Here is a 21,336-nt window from a genome sequence, read left to right on the forward strand (position 1 = left end):
AAAGATTGGAATAATTAATAATTTCATGCGAGTGCATTTTTGATCTGCTGTGAGCAAGTGCAGCAGCCATCTTGCACAAAGCTTTTTCATTTGCAATTCTTCATGCAAAATATAGCCTACACAATTTTTTGAAATGCCTATAGTCTCAGCAATTTCATGCACTTTGACTCGCCAGTCATCCAATGCCATATCGTGCACTTGATCAATGATTTCTGGTGTTGTTACACTTTTTGGACGTCCTTCACGTCTATCATCTTCAAGGCTGGTATGGCCATGTTTAAACTTGGCAGCCCATTTCTTAATTGTTGAAAACAAAGAAAAATGTCCATAAATTTTTATGAACTTCGAATGAATTTCTTTTGCCGTTAAACCTTTTACAAAGAATTTTATAACTGCGCAATACTCAATTTTATCCATTTCAAGGGATACAGACAATACTTTTGCTTCGGACAGCTGTATAAACAGAAACTACTTGATAGAATGACTTGCAATTTCACATCGATGCTTATGACAGATGCACCAACTTAGGAAAAAAAAAATCTTACCAATAGTGTTGCCATCTATTGTCGAGGCCGAGAAATTTTCAGACCACCCTCATATTCCCTGAGCTTTAACACTCATTATTCCTTAGTCCTTACCTTCACTGATCATTCATAGCAAATTACCATTAATACTCTGTGTGCAATGTCTGCAATCCAAAATGCAAATCTTGCAGTTAGCAGTATTGAACTGACATTCATTGTCATTTGTCATAGAACAAGTTTGTTCAGATGCTTGCGAAGATTCTATACCACAGGTATCCCTTATTTCTCTTTCTTGCTTTCTTTAGCAAATAAATATAACCTAGACCAATCCAAATATCATTAATATACAAGTTAAATGACTGACCCAAATATAGAGAAGAAGGAAAGTAACTAATTGCTTTCTTTCCACTCTGATACCTGTCAGTTAGCCACGTTGTTATCACTAGCCTATTTTACATTCCCACCTCTTAAGTTGGTATAACAACCTCCACTGCACAATCCTGCCAAATTCCTTGGCAAAATCTAAAAGGATTATGGTATATCCTTTTTCCCTTATTCAATTCTGTAGTTACTCTATATAAAATGTGAGTCTTGCTAAAGTAAACATACCCTCAACCAAGCCATGCTGTCCTCTGTAGAGGAATGTTTGTCCATGTCCCTTCCATGTTTGTCTTAGTGGTTGTCTGTTACAGTCAAGTAATAGTAATTAGGTCAAAGAAGCTAAGCAACCTTATATGAAACTGAATTAATGCTCAGTGCATTGTGCTATTAATTGTGTTTGTTTTTGCAGCCTTTGTCTGTTTTGCAAAATAAAAAAAATTTTCAGGGAGGTAAAACCCTGCCACCTCTCTCTGAGACTGGCTATCTCCCTTTCATTTGAAAAGCCTTTATCTTCAGTTTTCATGTCACCTTTTTCACCCCACTTCTTTGGCTTTTTTTTTAATGTACTGCAGAACATTTTGCCACCTTTCTGTTGTCTAGCTTCTACATTCTTACCAAAGTCTTCCAATCATTTTTGTTTATCTGTTTTTTACACATTGCTTTGCCTTATTTTTCTCTGTATTCTTTCAGAGCACATGCTGATTTTCTTTTTAGGAACTTTTGATACAGTATTTTTTCCATAACTGGCTCTTTAACTTCCTGTGTCCACCAGAGAGCTGATTTTTGTCTCCTTGCAGACAACTTGACAACATCTTTTCCTGGCTGAATCAGTTGGTATTTTCTTCAGTGTTTGATTCTTGTCTTCAAACTTTTCATTTTTTTTTTTTTTGGTGGGGGGGGGGGATGCTCCACTTTGATTCTTTTTAATATGATATCAGTTTTATCCTGCTTAGAACATAAATGGTGATTGCTTCTTATTTTAACTCCTTTGTGTACTTTTGTGTCCTCAGTAATGTTTTATGAGACTTCTTATTTCATGTCTTCTCCATGTGAATTTGTGTACTTCTTTATGTTGGAACATATTACTAATGATTAGTTCCCATTCATTAACAGAAGTTCATTTGCTACTTACCATTATTATGATTGTTTTTTGCTTCAAATCCCAAATTATTTCTATATATCTAATATTTATTTCTTATTCTACTGTTTAGATCTCCAATGAGGACCACTATTTCTTTGTCTCTTTCTTTTAAGGTTACACAGTGATCAGCATTCATATTTCCAAATTTAGGGGCACAAAACACATGTTGAAATGATTATTTTACTTATTATTAATAAAATAACACTTGACGTTTCAACCCCTGTATTGAGGTCATCATCAGAAGGATACATGTGTATAGGAAACCAAGCTTACGTGCTCTTACACTCTATAAAGGTAAATTAAATCTATGCTGTTAATTAATCTTTTTCTTAGCCTCACCTCTAGTGATAAAAAAATAAATAAAATAAAAACAATATATATATATATAAAAAAATTAAAATAAAATAATAATAAATTAAATAAAAAACTACAATAAACTTTGCTTAAGTCCTCCTGTACTAAGATTACTAAGATTCTTCTGGATTTGTACAATTCAGATTGTTATATTATAATTTTCTTCTGGACTTGTACAGTTCAAGTTGCTATTGAATGATGGGGGGGGGGGGAAACACTTCAAGTCTTCTTGTATTGAGATTTATCTTTGGTTTGTTCTAGTTGCTATAAAGGTTGCAAATGGGTCCTCCACATCCTTGGAATGGTTAGACCATCATTTTTGTTCAGATTTGGGTTATTGTATGAATATTTCACGTTTCTTTAAATTTACTCTCGAACCAGGTTTTGGTGCATTTGTAGGGACTTGGTACCTTTCCAATCAATTCTCTGGTATGTTTGGAGTGCATGGTCAGAAAGGCCGGTTTTTCCAAAATGGAGGTATTTAATGTGTCGTTTGTGTTCGTCCTTCCTAATTGGGATGGTTCACCCTGCTTCCCCTATGTATGCTAGGTTACATCTGCATTGTATTTTCTAAACCCCCATGGGTGGGCTAGGTGTGGAGAACTATTGCTTTGTTAGCTTCTTTCTCCGATGCTCTGAAAATTCCTCCACTTCTTCCTTAGTAAAACCTTCTTTGCAATCATAATTGCACATGTCTCATTGTCCATTTCTCCATTTTCGTGCTTGCTCATATCACTCTTCTTGATACTGCCTGCTATTCAAGAAGATTATCCTCATGTTTAGTGTTGAATATTATACTACTCCTTCCTTTCCCTCGTCATTATTACCTGAATATAATATCTTGTTATTTAGAAGGTCAACCCTTTTTGTTTTCTTCGTTTTGGTAACAATAATTATGTCAACTCTAACGTAACAATAATTACGTTAGACTCTAAAAGGTAACGACAATTATCCAATTCTTTCAACAGTCATGAATTCTAGTAGTGATTTTGAATTTGTGGTGGTTATTCCAGTAGCTGAATTTTCAATGTTCACCTCCAAAAAAAAAAAAAACCTGGTTTTGTTTAACTGGGTAATGTCCCTAGGCAGCTATCTTTCCAGTTCTAAATCAGCCATGTGTAAGTGCCCGCGGTGCATACCGTATGAAGCAAATATAGTGGTGCCAAAAGCCAACGAACACAGTGTCTCGCCAGTGCAGTGCTGTCAATCGTCACCAACAAATCCCTAGCCTACCTCAGCTGTAAAGCTGGTGTCACAGATTAAAAAAAAAAAAAGAAGTATATTCTGTGAGTTCTGTAGCCACTGGCTGCATGCTTCCTGTGCCAAAATAAATGAATCGGCGCATAAGCTATTTATCGACCTCAAGCCTCAAGCAGCTCTTTTTCTATTTGCTGTGCCTCCATTCTGTAAAACAACTCCTGAACATAGGTAAATGAGTCAAACCTCGAACATCACATCTATGCCATGAACAAAACCTTTTCCCCCAAAATACGAGCAGTGGAAGCTAAGCTTGAACAAACTGACGACCAGCATTACAATGCAAGTTCACCTTTTCCTGCAAATGAACTCCGCGACCTAATCACATCAGCGGTATACGACTCTATGGAGGCCAAAAACAAAAAATTCGATACTGTTATTTTGAACTTTCCAACAGAAAATCATTAAATAAGACGTTAACAAATTTGCAGAAAAATGCAACATCAATTCTAAAAATATTGTCAGGTGCCATCGTTTCAGGTCCATAAATAAAAGAAAGTTGAATTTCTTATTGAAAAGAAGAACATGTAAGAAAGTTTTAAAGCAAATAAAAGTTTAGCGGCTCTCAGATGTGAACTGTAGACTAAAATATACAAACATTATTCAAGAAAAAATTCAAGAGTTTGAGAACAGGAATCAAACCTTGGAGATTCAATGGCAAGCTCTGAAGAAAACATTGATTGATTGATTCATTCATTCATTGACAGGCATGTGGTGAGGTTGTCTGAAAGGATAGAAAAATCAGAATTCCATGGTGGAACCAGGAAGTTAAAGAGGCAGTGAAGAAAAAGAAGAAAGCATATCAAAAGTTCCTGGCAAATAAGTCAGCTTGTGCTCTTAGAGAATACAGAGACAAATGTAAGAAAGCTAAACACTGTGTAAAACTGGCTAAACAAAAGTCATTGGAGGACTTTGGCAAGAATATAGAAAATAAATATGAAGAAGGTGGCAAGATATTCTGTAGGTTGTTGAAGAAGCTCAGAAATGGAAGAAAGCGTGCTGTCAAAGGAATTAGAGATGATAAAGGTGACATGAAAAACAGAAGAAAAAAAGATATCCTTGAAGTATGGAGTAATTGCTTCGAAAAATTATTAAATGAAACAAGCAGTGATGACAACACTACAGTTATATGGTGTTAATGGGGCATTATATCAAGCAATACTTAGTCTTTATTTGAGTTGTAAGTCAGCAGTTAGAATTGAAGGAAGTATAGGAAGATGGTTTAATGTTAAATCTGGTGTCAGACAAGGATGTACATTATCCCCTCTGTTATTCATTATCTATATCAGGGGTCGGCAACCTTTTCAGAATCCTGGGCCACATTCTACTTTTATTTTTAATAATCAGGCCACAAGTCCTGTAGTCAGATAAACTAATATCTTGAAATAACGTCTTTTTTTTCTGGGCATATTTGTTCAATTACAGATAATAAACATCGTTTAATAAATTCTGAATCTGTATAATGCCTTCCTTCTTTTGCAGCCAGTTCCGTTACGACATAATTAGCACAAACAACTGATTCATTATGAATGCTTTGCTCCTTAAATATGTTTTACTGAGCAGTCAAAGAAGCTTGTAATTTATTAATTTGATTTTTTCTAAGTTCACAGTTCAAATCCTTATATTGGCTGTCATGTTAATTCTCATAATAATGTCTGGTATTATATTCTTTCATAACAGCAACACTTTTAAGACAAATGAGCTTATCCCCATTTTCAATAAAGAAGTACTTGCTGTTCCATTCATCATTAAACCCTTCTTCCTTCATCTGCAATTTTACACCTATTTTTGAAATTATTTTTAACAAATACATATCCTCTGAAAATAATAGTTGATGTTATTGAATTATATTAAAAGACGGACTAGGGAATGCGACTGCAAAAGTGCGCCACAATCTTGTGTTGTCGTCAGATGAAAGTTGCCTTTGTTATCCCCACTAATGATGATTCACATGGTTGACTCGCGTCAAGTTGCATGACGATATCATAAAGTATAGCTATAAATTATTTTTAATTTATTATTTATATTATAAAATGAATTATTTAAATAATTCAACATACGAGCCATATGCCATGTATGGTCAACCTTTTATGGCTGCCAGTTGCTGACCCCTGATCTATATGGATCACGTTATGAAAGAAAGTAGTATTAAACCTCATATCAAAATTGGAGATGTTAATATCAGCTCTTTGTTTTATGCAAATAATGTTATACTTCTAAATAAATCTCTTACAAGTCTCCAAGATTCCCTGACTAAATTGAATAACTGTTGTAATAGATATGGTATCAAGGTCGGCAATAACAAGACAAAGACAATGAAAATAGGCAGAAGCATTGAAAATATCAACTGCATTGTGAATGGAGAACCTATAGAAGAAGTTAAACATTTCAGCTACTTAGGCACAATTTTTAGTGATGTTAGTAAATTAAATATGGATATAGACAGCAGAATCAACAAAGCTGGTATGGTAGGATGCCAACTCAAGAAAATTATATGGAATAAGAGAGAAATTAGTCAAGACACTAAATTAGCTGTATACAAAGACAGTGTTCAAACCAATTTTAATTTATGGATCTGAGAACTGGGTCAGAAGTAAAACACTTAACCAAAACTACAGATCGCAGATATGAGAGTTCTGAGAAAGATTAGGGGCATGAACAGATAGCATCAATGGCGATATCATATTAAAAACGAGATATTAGGAAAGAGCTTGGCATTCTTAGCATTCAGGAATGTGTTAGCAGAGCTAATCTCAGGTGGTATGGTCATTTTAAACAGAATGGACAAGGAAAGATTAGCAAAACAAGTGTTCTCTGCCAGGTTGACAGGAAAAAGACCCAGAGGAAGACCAAGATATAGGTGGATTGATACGTTAAAACGTGCCTTAGAAGATAGAAATATGAGATCTGATGAAGTTAGTCTTGACAGGTAACAGACTGATTTGGAGGAAAATTGTAGATAGGAAGTTAGTAATGTAAATTTTTCATGTAGTACTATCATATCCTGTACACCCCCTTGAGGGTAAATGTCAGGAATTTGATGATGATGAAGAAATAAAAGAAAGGACGGAACGAACTTTCCATGCCTTGTAAAGTGATTTGTGACACTCTGACAAGCACATGTAAATTAATAACAGCGATCAACAATAAGTTCAAAGACACTTGTCCCAATTCGGTCATACATGCTTGACCAGGCCTAACATTTACACAGAGGGAACAAGGATGCCATCTTCGAAGAGAACTTGAAGAAAAATGTCAGAATGGAGACACCAGTTGGATCATCGACTTCAAGCAAGTTAAATTGGTGCAAAAATCATGTAACGCCACTAGTAGTTACCATGGAAACCGGTATGCAGGCACTCCATAGAAAATGTGCAAGACCCTTGCAGTCAAATATATGCCTCACAGAACCTTGCATATCCACTTAAACATCCGTGGCCTAAATTCCAACATTAATAGTGTCACTACAGCTTTCAGTCTACCAAACTCCACCTACTCTTTCTGGCAGAAACTCAAATCTTACTTCCCCGGCACTATTTATCTCAACCTTCCAAACTACATACTCTAACTCCTTTTGACCCAAAGGTGGTGTCTGTGCATACATCCGCTCTGACCTACTTTGCTAGAGAGCACCCAACCTAGAATCGCACAATTTTGACCTTCTTTGGTTGAAAATATCCCTTCCCCACTCAGTCAAATTCATTTACTGTCTATCTCCCCCCCAGTGCAACCAACCGCTCTGAGCATCCTTTAATTTCCTCTCCTTAAAAATTTATTTTCTCTAGTCCCACTTACCCAACAGCGAAATTATCCTCCTAGGAGATTTTAATGTCCACAACACTAGCTGGCTTTCTTGGCAACTTGTTCAGATGCCAACTAGAATACCAGATAACTCGAATCAATCCCCAAACACCCTCAATCTCTTCCTCACAATGACCTTCCAAACCCACACTGAAAGTAGTGGGTACCCTCCAAGTAATTCTGACCACAATCTAGTTCTCATATCCTCCCCATTCAACAAGGCTTGCACGGCCACTCTCATACAAGAGTAGTTTGGCATTATGCCGCATTGCCATGGTTTGACTATTGCTTCCAGTCTTCCAACCCAAACATATGCACTGAACTTATCACTAAAGTAATCCTCGCCGGCATGGAAACATACATTCCCCACACTACTCTGAACTGCCATTCCTAAATGAACCCTAGTTCTCCAAAAGGTGTGCCGAGGCTGTACAAATGAAAAACCAAACATATCGTAACTGGCTCAAATCAAGAACCCCATCCTCCTTTAGAGCTTATACTGAAGCCCAAAATAGATGCACAAAAAACAATCAATGCTTCCAAAACAGAGTTCGAAAGATCAAAAAGCAGGAAACTAGCAGCCTATCCAAACGCCAGCTAAACCTTTTGGTCTCTTGCCAAAGCAATTGGTCGTAACTTCTGTCCAACACTATTCCTACCCCTATCATACCCAGATGGCTCTACTCCATCACTCACAGAAAAAGCCAATCTTCTGGCTTCACACCTTGCTTCCAATGCATGCATAACTGACAATGGTAAATGCCTCTCAACCATTCCAGATGCCCAACATACAATCTCCCCTATATCCTTTTGCCAGGAAGAGATCAGAAAAATACTGTCCAAATAGACACACACACACGCAAAAAGTCTCCTGGCCCTGATGGCATTTCTCCAGTTGTCCTGAAAGTTTGTGCACCAGAACTGACTCCTATCCTATGTTGCCTATATATATATACTCTTACTCCACTGGTATCTATCCCACAACCTGGAAACTGGCCTATATTCAACCCATTCCCAAGAAGGGCGACAAGTCATCGCCATCCATCTACTTCCCTATCTCGCTTACCTCAGTCCTGTCTAAAGTAATGGAAAAAAATCATCAATTCCCAACTCCTACACTACCTTGAAGGCACCCTCCTAATGAAAGACTGCCAGTATGGATTCCATCACTGCTGATCAACAGGAGATCTGCTCACATATGTCACCCATCTCAAGTGGTTGCACTTGATATCTTTAAAGCTTTTGACTGGGTCTGGCACAAATGCTTACTAAGCAAACTACCATCATTTGGTTTGTCTCAGTACTTCTATAGTTGGATTGCCAGCTTTCTGTCTGGATGTATACTGTATGTGTGATGGTGGATGGTTCCTTATCCTCTCACCAAACCCTCCTCCTGCTATATATCAGTAACCTACTTCATTTGACCTCCAACTCAGTACAGTTTTTCAGACAGCCCTTTCATTTGATAAACCTTACTCTACCCAACTAACATCAAACATTACCTCCCTCAATTCTGATCTCCGATGAGGTTATACGAGTGGGGGTTCGGATAACCTCATCAATTTCAATGCTGATAAAACCCAGTTCTCTCCTATTGCTCATATAAAAGAACCATTTTTTCCCAGTATTCTTTTTGACGATACCCAAATTTCTAAACAATTTGAAATTTCTCTTCTTGGGATTACCCTGATATCAAACCTCTCCTGGCATAAATACATCACAACTATTGCATCTTCAGCCTAAAAAACAAACAAACTAGGATTTCTATTTCATTCAAGACTACTTCACCCCTGAATAGCTGTTAACATTATACAAATTGCAAGTCCCCCTGGTTATTGAATACTGTGCACACACACACACACATGGAGTGGGACCCCCTAAAAGCTCCCTCAAAATGCTTCATTCGATACAGAGGAGAGCAGGTACTTATTAATGACCAATCTCTTACCAACTCACTTTCCCCCACTTTTGCACAGACATTGGTTTCTCCAATATGTACAATCTACAAATATTTCCATGGGAAATGCTCATCTGAAAGAACATCAGTAATTCCCCCCACTTAGTACTAAGCTAGTTGGAACATGTGCAGCTGCTGTTCAACATCCCTTTACAGTACACCTTGAAACAAACAGAACAAGTTTCTTTTCCTCTTCCTTCATCCCTGCAACTGCTGAATTGTGGCGCAGTCTTTCCAAAGGAATACAATATACAGTTTTTCAAATCAAATGTAAACAAGTTCCTCTTTTCCCAACCCACTATCCCTATACCATACTAATGTACTACAGGTTGATCCAACCAACCTCTCGTGTATGGGCTCAACATTAAAAAAAAAAAAAAAAAGTCGCCATAAAATTCTATCATGTTGTACCATCATTTTGTTTTGGTTTAAGCCAGTACGAATACACGAATACAGTGTGATCGTCTAAATTGCAAATTGTCCAGCCATCGTCATTCATTCAATATCCAGGTAGATACTAACAGGGTGCACCACCATAATACAAGAATTGCACATTGGATCAGCCCTGGTTCTCTGCATTCCTTAAGAGGAATGTAGAAAACTGACTAGGCATTTTATCTAGCTTTTTGACCCTTAAATGACCCTGACTTAATAAATAATTTATGATTTTTAATATATATGTCTTTTGTTTATTATTTTTTTAATGTAATTTTTCAGTCCATCCATTTTGGAGTGATTTTATTAGCTTTTGCTTTCAAAATTGCCATATTTGAAAATACTAGTAATCCATTAAAATGAATATTCACACCACTGTGTATGCTTGCTGGAATGTTAGAAACTTATGAGTGAGGAAGATGTCCTCTTCCTCACTCTTCCTTGTGATATGAGAAAAAAACTGTAAATTTTGATTAAATAAGAAAAACTGCAACTTTAAGCTGTGCTCATCATTCAAACTGGATATTTTTCTTTTGAGGAAGAAATCAGGATTACCAGCCTTTGCTATGGCTGTTGTAACAAAAATGTTGATTTTAGCTTGTTAACTGCCTTTGGCCCTGATGTGTAAACTGCTGCCAGTGCCAATAGGTTGTTAGTATTTTCTCTTCCAAAATATATTTGTTGATTCATTTTTCACTTTGTTACTTTAATTACAAACATTTTATTATTATTATTATTATTATTATTATTATTATTATTATTATGAGCTATTCCATAGAGTCCTTAGACTCATCAAGGGAGGCATGAACATCATGCCAAGCACTATCCAACATTCATGCAGAGTCTATCATACTGTGCTTTGACTTGTTTTCATGACTTATTTTTAATGGTATTAACAACACCAAACTATTTTATCAAAAGATGTTTTATTAACTGCTTACATTTCGCTGAATTTCAAATCGGCATCATCAGAACACAACTTGTATACGCGACGGTGCCTGAAGTGTATGAAGTTCCTTGTGATTGTGACTTGGCCTACTATGAGCAAACAGGAAGATCAGTTAACATCTGTCTGGAAGAACATAAAAAATACATTTGCTATTCTTATGGCAAGTCAGGACTAGCAGACCACACTTTGGACACTCCTTCACACAGGATTAGATGGAAGAAAACGAATGTGCTATTTAGATCCAAAAGATTATTTTTTGAGTCAGCCATGGCTTAGAGAATTCTCCTAACCTGAACAAATATGGTTGCATTACTTTGCCAAAAATTTGGGAGACTGTTATCTTAAGAGCAACTCCCAAATAGCTAATGTTTCCCCCCCCCCGCCGCCCCTTACAATATTAGAGGGCACCAAAATAGGACTTCAGATTCTTTTGTCCATTACAATTGTATTGTTTCGCTTAGTCATTGTCTCATATACAAGTTGCATTGTGCTGTGATGATGCTGATTTGAAATTCAGTGAAATATTCAGGAGACTATTGAGAAGAGTGAAAGATAACGGTGTAGTAGGAAAGGTTGTCAGCATGTTACCCAGGTATGATGATGATGTGTTGCGACGGAGAGCCAAAATCATGAATGGCATGTTGGTGGAGCTGTGTGAAGAGAAGGGAGTGGAGTTTGTGGATGTATGGCATGTGTATGAAGGAAGAATGAAATTATGCATGCCAGAGATCAGAAGGATGAGATGAAGAGAAAAATCAGGAGAGCGGTACTGAAGAGACAGCAGTGCTTGGCAGTGGAAACAGTAGTGGGGTGACAGAGGAAGAGAGAACAGAATACAAGAGGAACAAGGAAAGGGGGGGGGGGAGCTCAGGTGGACAGGGAGACATGGCATAGACTAGAATAGAGTGAGAGAGAGAGTGAATGTGTGTGTATGAAGATGGGGTATATTGCTATGTGGGTGGAGAAGTGGAGACTGAGGAAGGTATATGTGGTAAGTGGTGTTAAAGGTGATTTGGCAGGTGTAGTGGGGAAATCACAACCAACATATGGCTTGGATAGGACTGGCCATAGACCTAAAAATGAACTGTTGTGTTTGTTTACAAATGCCAGAAGTATCAGAAATAAAGGGGATGAAATGGTTTCAGTGATTCTCACCCGAAATCATTGGAATAAGTGAAACATGGTTGAATGAAGATGATATCGTAACGGGAACAGAAATGGAAGGGTACAGTATTTTTCGTGAGGATAGAAAGAGCAGGAAGGGAGGGGGGAGTGCTGATGATAGCAGGGGAATTAAGTCCACATTAGGTAGACATGAAAGAGGGAAATAGTGGCAGTGGTTATGAGGCAGTGTGGTGTAACGTGGAAGTTGAGAGGAAGACATATTTAGTTGGATGTTACTATATGCCTGGGAATGTGGAAAGTGGTGATAAAGAAATGTATAAACAATTTGGATTAGTGAACAAAGGAAGGGTAATTATTATGGGTGATTTTAATTATGGCGGTATAGATTGGAATGAAGAGATAGCATTTGGGAATATGGAAAGTGAATTTCTCGAGTTTTTGAGATATAACTGTAGAGAAGGCTGTAGCTTCAAATTATAGATCGATTTGTATATCTGGAGTTGTGGTGAAGTTCCTGGAGAGATTGGTAAGAAGTAGGATACAGAAATGGGTTGATAGCAGTATTCTCTATGGTTATCAGCATGAGTTTCTTAAGGGGAGATCATGTTTCACTAACTTATGTACTATAAAAAGGTGACAAATACCTTGGACAGAGGAGATGCATATACAGTGGTGTACTTGGATTTTGCAAAGGCTTTTGATAGACTGCTACATGACAAGCTCTTAAATAAATTGAATGAGATGGGATTGGATAAGACTTCTGTGTTGGATCAGGATTAACGATATTGGGTTGGGTTTAACTAGTGATATCCAGCTGTTTGCAGATGATGCAAAACTGGGGAGAGCAATGCACAGTCAGGCTGATATTAATGTATTACAGGAGGACCTGAATAGATTGCATGAATGGGCAAGTAAGTGGAACTCAGTTCAATGTTGCCAAGTGTAACGTTTTGAGATTTGGTAAGCAACGATGGGATGCCAAGTATTCACTTGGTGGGGAAACTTTAACAGAAGTAGAAGAGATGAGAGATCTAGGCGTGATGGTGGACAAGGACCTGAAATTCAGGTACCACATTGCACAAGTTGTGAAGACATCACATCGAATAATGGCAATGATGCGGAGAACCCTGACATGTAGAAATAGAGGTTATGATTTCATTGTATAAGGTCTCGTATTGATTACTGTGCACAGATTTGGTCTTCATTGCCGGTTTTTCATGATGACGAGGATGTGTTGGAAAGGGTACAGAGAAGATTCACAAAGGTAGTCAGTGGTCTTTGGAATGTGGAATACGAGGACAGATTGAGAGAATGTAAGTTGTAGAGCCTCATGAATAGGAGGAAGAGGTGGGGGGATATGATTGAGACATATAAGCTGGTCAGGGGTTGTTATCAGGTAGACGTGGAAGAGATTTTTTATAGAATGGGAGAGGGGAGTAGAACAAGAGGCCATTGCTGGAAACTGTATAAGGAGGGTATGAGCAAAGGAGTGAGAAGTAGGTTCTTTGCATGGAGGGTGGTTGGTGAGTGGAATACATTGCCTGAGTGTGTTGTGAATGTGGACACATTGAATCAGTTTAAGACGCTGTTGGATGAGCATTGTATGCAATAGTGAGTACCTCCCACAATGAGTCTCTGACTCCATGGAGGTCAGGTGTTGATGATAATAATATAAGCAGTTAATAAAATATCTTTTGATAAAATTGTTTGGTGTTTCTAATAATATCATTAAAAATAAGTCATGAGACTGTTGTGACCTATTCCACTCATTCACCACTCTCCAAGCAAAAAAATTTAGTCCTGTCACCCTGCTAACTACACTCTTGCTTATGTTCCAAGGATGGCGCCTAGTTCTCCCACTACCAGCGTTCTGAAAAATTTCCACCATATTAATCTTGTAGCCCTTCAGTAATTTGTATGTTGCAATCATATCACCCAATTTCTGTAAGCCAGAAATCTTCAACCTGCCCTCATAATGTTCATTCCATAGACATGGCACCATCTTGGTCACTTGCCTCTGGATCCTCTCCACCTAATTCATCCCCAAGACCAGATATCTCTGCATGCAGTAGTCAATAGGAGTCTTACCAAGGCTCAAGATTCTTCAGTAACGAAGTAATCTGATAAGCTGATTCAGCCAAATTTTTAATATATTCCATTTTAAACTTTAACTCCCTATCCATTAACACCCCTTAAATTCCTGGCTTCATCAGTTTCCTGGAGTACAGTTCCATAAATGTGGTACACAGCTGGAAATCTTTTCACCTCCAAAACGCATAATCTTACACTTTGCTACATTAAACTGACATCCATTTTCCTTTTCCCAGACTGCCAGTCTATCCAAGTCATCCTGCAAAATTTTAACATCTGTATTAACTATTGCTCCACCCAATTTTGCATTATCGGCAGGCAACTGAATAGTTCCTCCCAGATCTTTTCCTATATCATTAATGAACAAATTAAATAGGAGTATCGTAAGAACAGAGCCCTATTCACTAGTCACAAGCTCTCTACTGGACTCTCTGATATTTCTCCATCAACCACCCTGTTATCCTCTTCAACTTTATATATCCATCCCCATGTGCTGCAGTTTACTGATTGGAATTCCATGTGGTATCCTGTCAAAAGCTTTTGCAAAATCCAGCAGTGTGTCACTGTAAACCCATTACCTTTATCCATCCTGGCTGTCACTATTATAAAACGTGAGCAAATTACTGAGGCTCGACCCATCCTTCACAAAGCCATATTGTTCCCAACACAGTATCCTATTTCTTTCTCTCTCTCCATTCTTGTATTTTGCTCTCGACCATCTTCTCCAGTACTTTGACTATGATTCCTGATGTGCTGATTGGTTGGTAATTTGCAACATCAGTCTTGGAGCCTCCTTTATGCAGTAGAACTTTTCTTCTCTTTTCCACTCCCTTGGGACCAATCCACTGCCAAGAATTAGATTAAACATTGTGGTCAAAGGCATTGCCAATTCCCTAGCACCTTGAATACCATTTAATCCCATAGCTGTATTCACATCATATTTCTGTAATATGCTTTGCACCTCCAGTTCATTTACCTTAGTTTCCATATAAGTTTTGTTTCTATGGAAACAAAATTTCCTTTCATACTCTGCTTTTGTCTTTCTTACCACACTGGTTTCCCTTCTGGCTTGTACTTTGTACAGTCCGGTCACCTTTCTCCTTGAATTCCCTCCACAAATGTTTCCTTATTTATTTATTTATTTTTTTTGTAGCTCCAACTAAATGGATGGTATTCATCCATTTAATTCACACTTGATTTATTCTCCTGACTCTAGGTATGCAGTCTACTATTACTTCTCTCAAACACTTCCCATGCACTATGAATATGCAGCCCTTGCAGTTTCACATGCCACAGCACTGACCCAAGCAATCTCCTAAACTTGTCATGCTTACTAGTGTTGGATTCTAAATGAAGAGAAATGAAATTTGTTAATACATCTTTCAGAATCCAACATAATCCTCCATGTCAAAGGCAAGACTTGTAAATATTACTTATTGTTTGTCTCTTTCTTATAGTGTGTTATTCATATAATTGCCTTGAATTTTGTTTATTATTATTTAATAATATAATCTTAAGTAATGTAATAGTTATAAAAAGGACTCTATATAAAAATATCATTCATTTTATTTAATTTATTCCTATAATAATATTGTAAGAAATTATATATATATATATATATATATATATAAGTTTAATGTACCCTATGTGAACTATGATATTTTTTATTTAACATTACTGAAAGAGAAAGTAATTTTATGTAATTCTTCTGATTGAATTTGATTGGCTGTTGTCAAGGAAATGGAGTTAATTTTAGATAGCATGTGCGTGGAGCATGAGCTATGGTATTCGAAGGGAGAAGGAGTTGATATGAGCTGAACTGGCTAGAACCAGATTGTGGCAGGAAGAATGAAGGTATTTTATTGGGAAATGAAAGTAAACAGAGGAGAAAGCTTATGAACAGCAAGGAGTGAAGTAAGGGGTTGCAGTAATGGGGATTTGGAAATGCCATAAATAGATTATGAAAGGACCGGGAAATTAATAGGCAAAGGATGAATTTAATGCATATTAATAAATAAGGAATAAGTAGATTACCTAATATGAGTGCGTCATGACTTATGAAGCTCTATGTTTAACATTTCAGTTATTATAGTGAAGATTTCTTTTGAATAGTGTTGCTTCAGAGTGATAGTTAACTACAGTTTTAAGTGTGCCTATAGTGAATCCAATGTGTAAAAGATGTAACCCGTTAAGAGCAGTCCATTTTTTTTATATTTCAGCATGAAGATATAAGAGTTAGCTCCGCCTGATATATCTTAACATTAACTGTAGCGTTCTACTAAAAATAGCCAAAGTATGGAGCTTTAAAGTGTATCCCCCCTTGAAGTGATAACTGCCTCATAATTAAATTAAGTGTTAGTTGACTAAGAGAGAATTAGAGAATTCTACTTTAAGAATAATTACTGTGAGATTCTGTAACATTGAAATGTGTGACCATCTTCAATTATTCGGATGAATATAGTATTGACAGCTGAATGTGCGATGCCTAATGTTTTATGTTTGTTATGAGTATTTGGACTAAGCTGATTTGCAACATCTTGTTTTTAAAGTTTTACTTAAATGTACATGTTCTATAACCCTGTATTAAATGTTTATTTTATTGGATTCAATTTGTTGTTTGCCTGATTTTTCTTCATTGCACCGCTCATAAAGTTTATCGGACCTTGCGGAAGCCTTAAAAATTAATTTTAAACTCTGCCTGTAGAAAAGTGAGATAGCTAAAGATAGTTGATGATTGATTCCACTATATTATATAGACTAATCTGAATATACGGTGACGCAGGATAATATAAATTTCTTTATATTTGGATTAGTAATCAACCAACAATTAATTAAGATAATAAAAAACAGATAATTTAAATAAGAACTACGTTCTAACAAGATGGTGGATTCAGAGCCAGGATGTATGATCCAACACTAGCCTTGTAATTCCACATACGTGGGTGGTCTAAAAAGTTCTCGATATAACAACAAAAAAAAAAACGAATTTATAATTTCAAAATTATTTTTATTTTTCAACATAATTTCCCTTAAGACTAATACATTTATTCCAGCCATGCTCCAGTGCCATTATCCTGTAATGTAGTGATTCTCAGTAAGAACTGCAAAATACCCCTCTACACCTGCAATCACCTCTTGATTCGAAGAAAGTTGCTGACCAGTGAAGCAGAGTTTTAGTTTTGGAAAGAGAAGTCAGGGGGAGCCTAATCTGGGAAATAGGGTGGATGTTCCAACAATTCATAGTACAGATCCATTAATTTTCCCATTGCCAAAACAACTTTGTGGGCAGGTGCATTGTCCTGATGAAAGATGATTTTTCTCTTCTGTAAACCGGGTCTTTTCTCACAAATTTTATTCATCTATTCTGGTTAAAAGATTGAAATAATATTCCCCCAGTTATTGTTTTACCCTTTTCAAGATAATGAATATACAAAATTCCTTTAGCATCCAAAACACCGATGCCATGACCTTTCCTGCTGATGAAACTGACTTTGTCTTCTTTGGTGCTGAACAACTGGCTTCTGTCCACTGTTTTGACTGCTGTTTGGATTCTGGTCTGTAATGGTGAATCCAAGCCTCATCCATAGTAATAAATCAATGCACAAAATCAGTTTTATTCTTGTTAAAACGCTCCAAGCACTGTTCAGAGAGTGCATTTTTCATGCGAGTGCATTTTTGATCTGCTGTGAGCAAGTGCAGCAGCCATCGTGCACAAAGCTTTTTCATTTGCAATTCTTCATGCAAAATATATCCTACACGTTCTTTTGAAATGCCTATGGTCTCAGCAATTTCACGCACTTTGATTCGCCGATTATCCAATACCATATCGCGCACTTGATCATTTATTTATATTTATTCATATGGAGTTTCCTCCCTTTTTTCCCCCATCCCTATTGGGGCGAGTTGAGTCCCCTCATGGGAGGTTGAGTATTTATGGCTGTAGATCCATTGTTCATGGGGCCGGTTTGCCTGCTTGCAGGATGAAAAACCCCAGATAAACTGGGGGAAAAAACCCTGCTGTCCACACCCAAGACCAGCTAACTTGGCTATGGCTGAGGAAGATCCTTAAGCTCCTCACGTCAGCGACGGGAATCGAATCCAGGATACTCCTTCCCCAGGCATATGGTTGCGAAGTGCATAGCCATTAGGCTAACTGCGCGGACACTTGATCATTGATTTCTGGTGTTACACTTTTTGGATGTTCTTCACTTGGATCATCTTCAAGGCTGGTACGGCCACATTTAAACTCGGGAGCTCATTTCTTAATTGTCGCAAACAAAGGAGAAGAGTGCCCATAAACTTTTATGAACTTCGAATGAATTTCTTTTGGCATTATACCTTTTGCAAAGAATTTTATAACCGCGCGATACTCAATTTTATCCATTTCAAGGGATACAGACAATGCTTTTGCTTCAGAGAGCTGTATAAAACAAACTACTTGATAGAATGACTTGCAGTTTCACATCAATGCTTATCACAGATGTAGCAACTTTGGAAAAAAAATCTTGCCGATAGTGTTGCCATTTATGGTTGAGGCCAAGAACTTTTCAAACCACCCACATATAATTCATCTTAACTGAACATTCCACACATTTAGCCACTCCCAGGTTATGGGAGATGGTTAAATTGATTACTCTCACCAATTTATGGCAATGTGGTCATATTGGTTATAGACAAATTCTCTGATGCAATTACTAGATATAGCACTCTCAAAACCCTACTACATTCCATCACATGCTGCCTCAGATAATTATCCCTTAGTAACTGCATAAATTCCATTCCTTCTTCCCATGTTTTCTCTCCTTGCAATCTATGTTCCCATAGTTGAAGTTCCCCATAATAATTCTCTGCTGTCTACTCATTGAGCGTTTTTTGCTGATGCACACTATCCCCATCATCTCCTGGTCCATAGAAGCATCCAACTTACATTTTGTTCTTCTGGCCACTATCTTACACCAGATAGCTTCAAATTTGCTATTTTCACTGGCCTGCAGTTAAACTTCTACTCTTTGGTTGCAGTTTATCAGCTGTCATCAATAATACTTCAACCCCTTTTTTTCTATTTTCCCCTGAACACTTATGCTATTCACATTCTATCCCATTAACTCTATCATCTGTCAGCCGTGTCACCAATGCCAAAAACTCCTGCTCCTGGCATTAATGTACATAAAGTGCACCAGTCCATTAGGCCTACCTCTGTCCTGACTTTATTAACGCTCCCATTCTGGTTTGTTACCTGTGGTACTAACCTAGGAATTTTATGCCCACTTACACTCAGCTGCCTCACTGTCATCTGTCTACCTGCTCAACAGTTTCCCCTCTTAAAAGTTCTAGTTTCTCCTTTCAGATGCAAACCATCCTTCCTGTACAACCTTTCATCCATCAAACTTGTTCCACACATCCACAAATTCCACATCATTCCTCCTTCATAAAAATTAAGTGGTCAAATTTTATTCATTATGGATCAAAACAAAACCATCAAACAAGTTACATCTGCTAAAGTGAAAAATTTAATTATTGCTTTTAACCAGTAGTCATCTTTAAACTACTTTAAAGCTGGCCTATAGAAAGCGCTGTTATGATGTTAGTTCTTTTGTTCATTGCTGTTTTGAGTTACCACAATTACTTGTTAGTACCTTGTGTTCTGTGACTTTTTTATGTGATGATACTGGTTTGAAATCTAGCAGAATATCAGAAGCTTAACAAGTTAGTTTTTATTTATTTTTTTTTTGTGTGTGATGTAAGTTCATGCAGTTGAATAAGTAAATCATTATTTACAGTATTTACTTCTTGTTATTGCAGAAAAATATCATTATGTTGGTCGACTACTAAAACCAGGAGAAGAACCAACTGATTACTCAGAGGATGAAGAGCCAAGTCAAGACCAAAGTCAAAAAGAAACCGAAGAAAAAGAATCAGACAAAACTTCAGAGAAAAAGAAAGATGATTGATGTCAGGACTGGAAATTTGTTTTGCTTATCCTCTCCTCTTATGTTATAGTTTAAAAGGAATAATTAAAATTTTCGCTTAAGTGGATGTACACTTGTTTGTTTTGTTTTGATCCATAATGACTAAAATTTGACCACTTTGTTTTTATGTAAATGTTATGGTACTTTTGTTATAGAAAAACATTGTTTAGAAAATAGTGTCTCACATTTGTCTAATTTTATGACTATTTCATAATTGAATTTTCTTTTGTATCTTAAATACTGGGGTTGTAATTATTTCATTCTATATATTATGGTTCTTTTGAATCTAGAGAATTTTTGTGTTAGTACGTGCTTTTTTTTTTTTTAACTCCTCTCTACCCTGTTGCTGGTGCAGATTTTCTTACATGAGCTGGCATTCAGTTCACTATAAAAAATTTAAAAGGGAACATAAATGATCCAAGAACATTGTTGGAAGCTAATTCTGTTAACTGTTTGAAGATTTGAAGATATTTTGTCAAGTTCATAAAGCAGACTTAAAATGATTAGTCTTGCTTCAGTTTTTAATGATTTCTTTCCTCCATAAATCATGTGGTAATGTATAAAACTGCCATTTGTTAATATAGTTTAAAGATAATTTGAAAATTATCTACTATATGAAGATTTAAAAGAAGTTTTGTGAATGTCATAACTTCTTATTTTTAATTTGGTGATGGTCACAGAAGTTATATATTTTACACTAAAAGATCAAATGAGAGTAAGCCATGCAATTACAAAAATCACATAGGCCAAAAAGTGTTGGTTATATATAAATGCTTAATTATTATGATTCTTGAGCTAAAATGTGAAATGAGGGAATGAAAGTTTTATAATTTAAATATATCAACCATCCTGGTTAATGAATACTGAGTTTTAACAAAATTGCAATTGTATTCATGTAGCATGGCATCATTAAAATTATTTCTTTTTTTCGTGTGTATTTTTACATTATTTACTGTTGAGGGATCTGCGATGTAATTCTATGAAGGATTATAATATTTCGCATGTTAAAGGCATTTATGCTTGAAGAGCTATTTTGCATTCCTTTCTTATATTAATACTTTATGGTCCCATGGGATCTGGACCATTTCATTTCTTCCTCCTCCATCTGCTGACAATGGTGGTATGTCACTGTTATTAAATATAATTTTTATTAGTTTGATAGTGTCTTGTCAGTAATAGTAAAAGTTGAACATCAGAGCATACATAGACCATTAGAAAATCCTGTGCATGGCAATGTTTCACATGCATAATTCCATATTTAATGCCAAGTTTATGAAGAGATGTTCCTATGCCAAGAAAATTTGGTGTGGTGACTCAAAATATTGTCTTTGGATCGAAATATAGTAGAGTAG

At 36.6% G+C, this 21,336-nt stretch overlaps 1 protein-coding gene across 1 annotated transcript in view; it reads left to right on the top strand.

Annotated features, from left to right (window-relative positions):
• The window catches only part of LOC150106705 (membrane-associated progesterone receptor component 1-like), an 84,617-nt gene extending 63,704 nt beyond the window's left edge, over positions 1-20,913 (top strand). Inside the window, exon 3 of the mRNA XM_090392654.1 lies at positions 19,818-20,913. Within this exon, the coding sequence (XP_090248780.1) occupies positions 19,818-19,966 (149 nt within the window). The 3' untranslated portion in view covers positions 19,967-20,913. The remainder of the gene's footprint in view (positions 1-19,817) is intronic.
• Positions 20,914-21,336: the final 423 nt, after the last annotated feature.

The sequence above is a fragment of the Typopeltis vanoorti genome, chromosome 5 (assembly GCF_054136105.1).
Source record: "Typopeltis vanoorti isolate ZY-2024b chromosome 5, IOZ_Tvanoo_1.0, whole genome shotgun sequence".
Taxonomy (NCBI): Eukaryota; Metazoa; Arthropoda; class Arachnida; order Uropygi; family Thelyphonidae; genus Typopeltis; species Typopeltis vanoorti.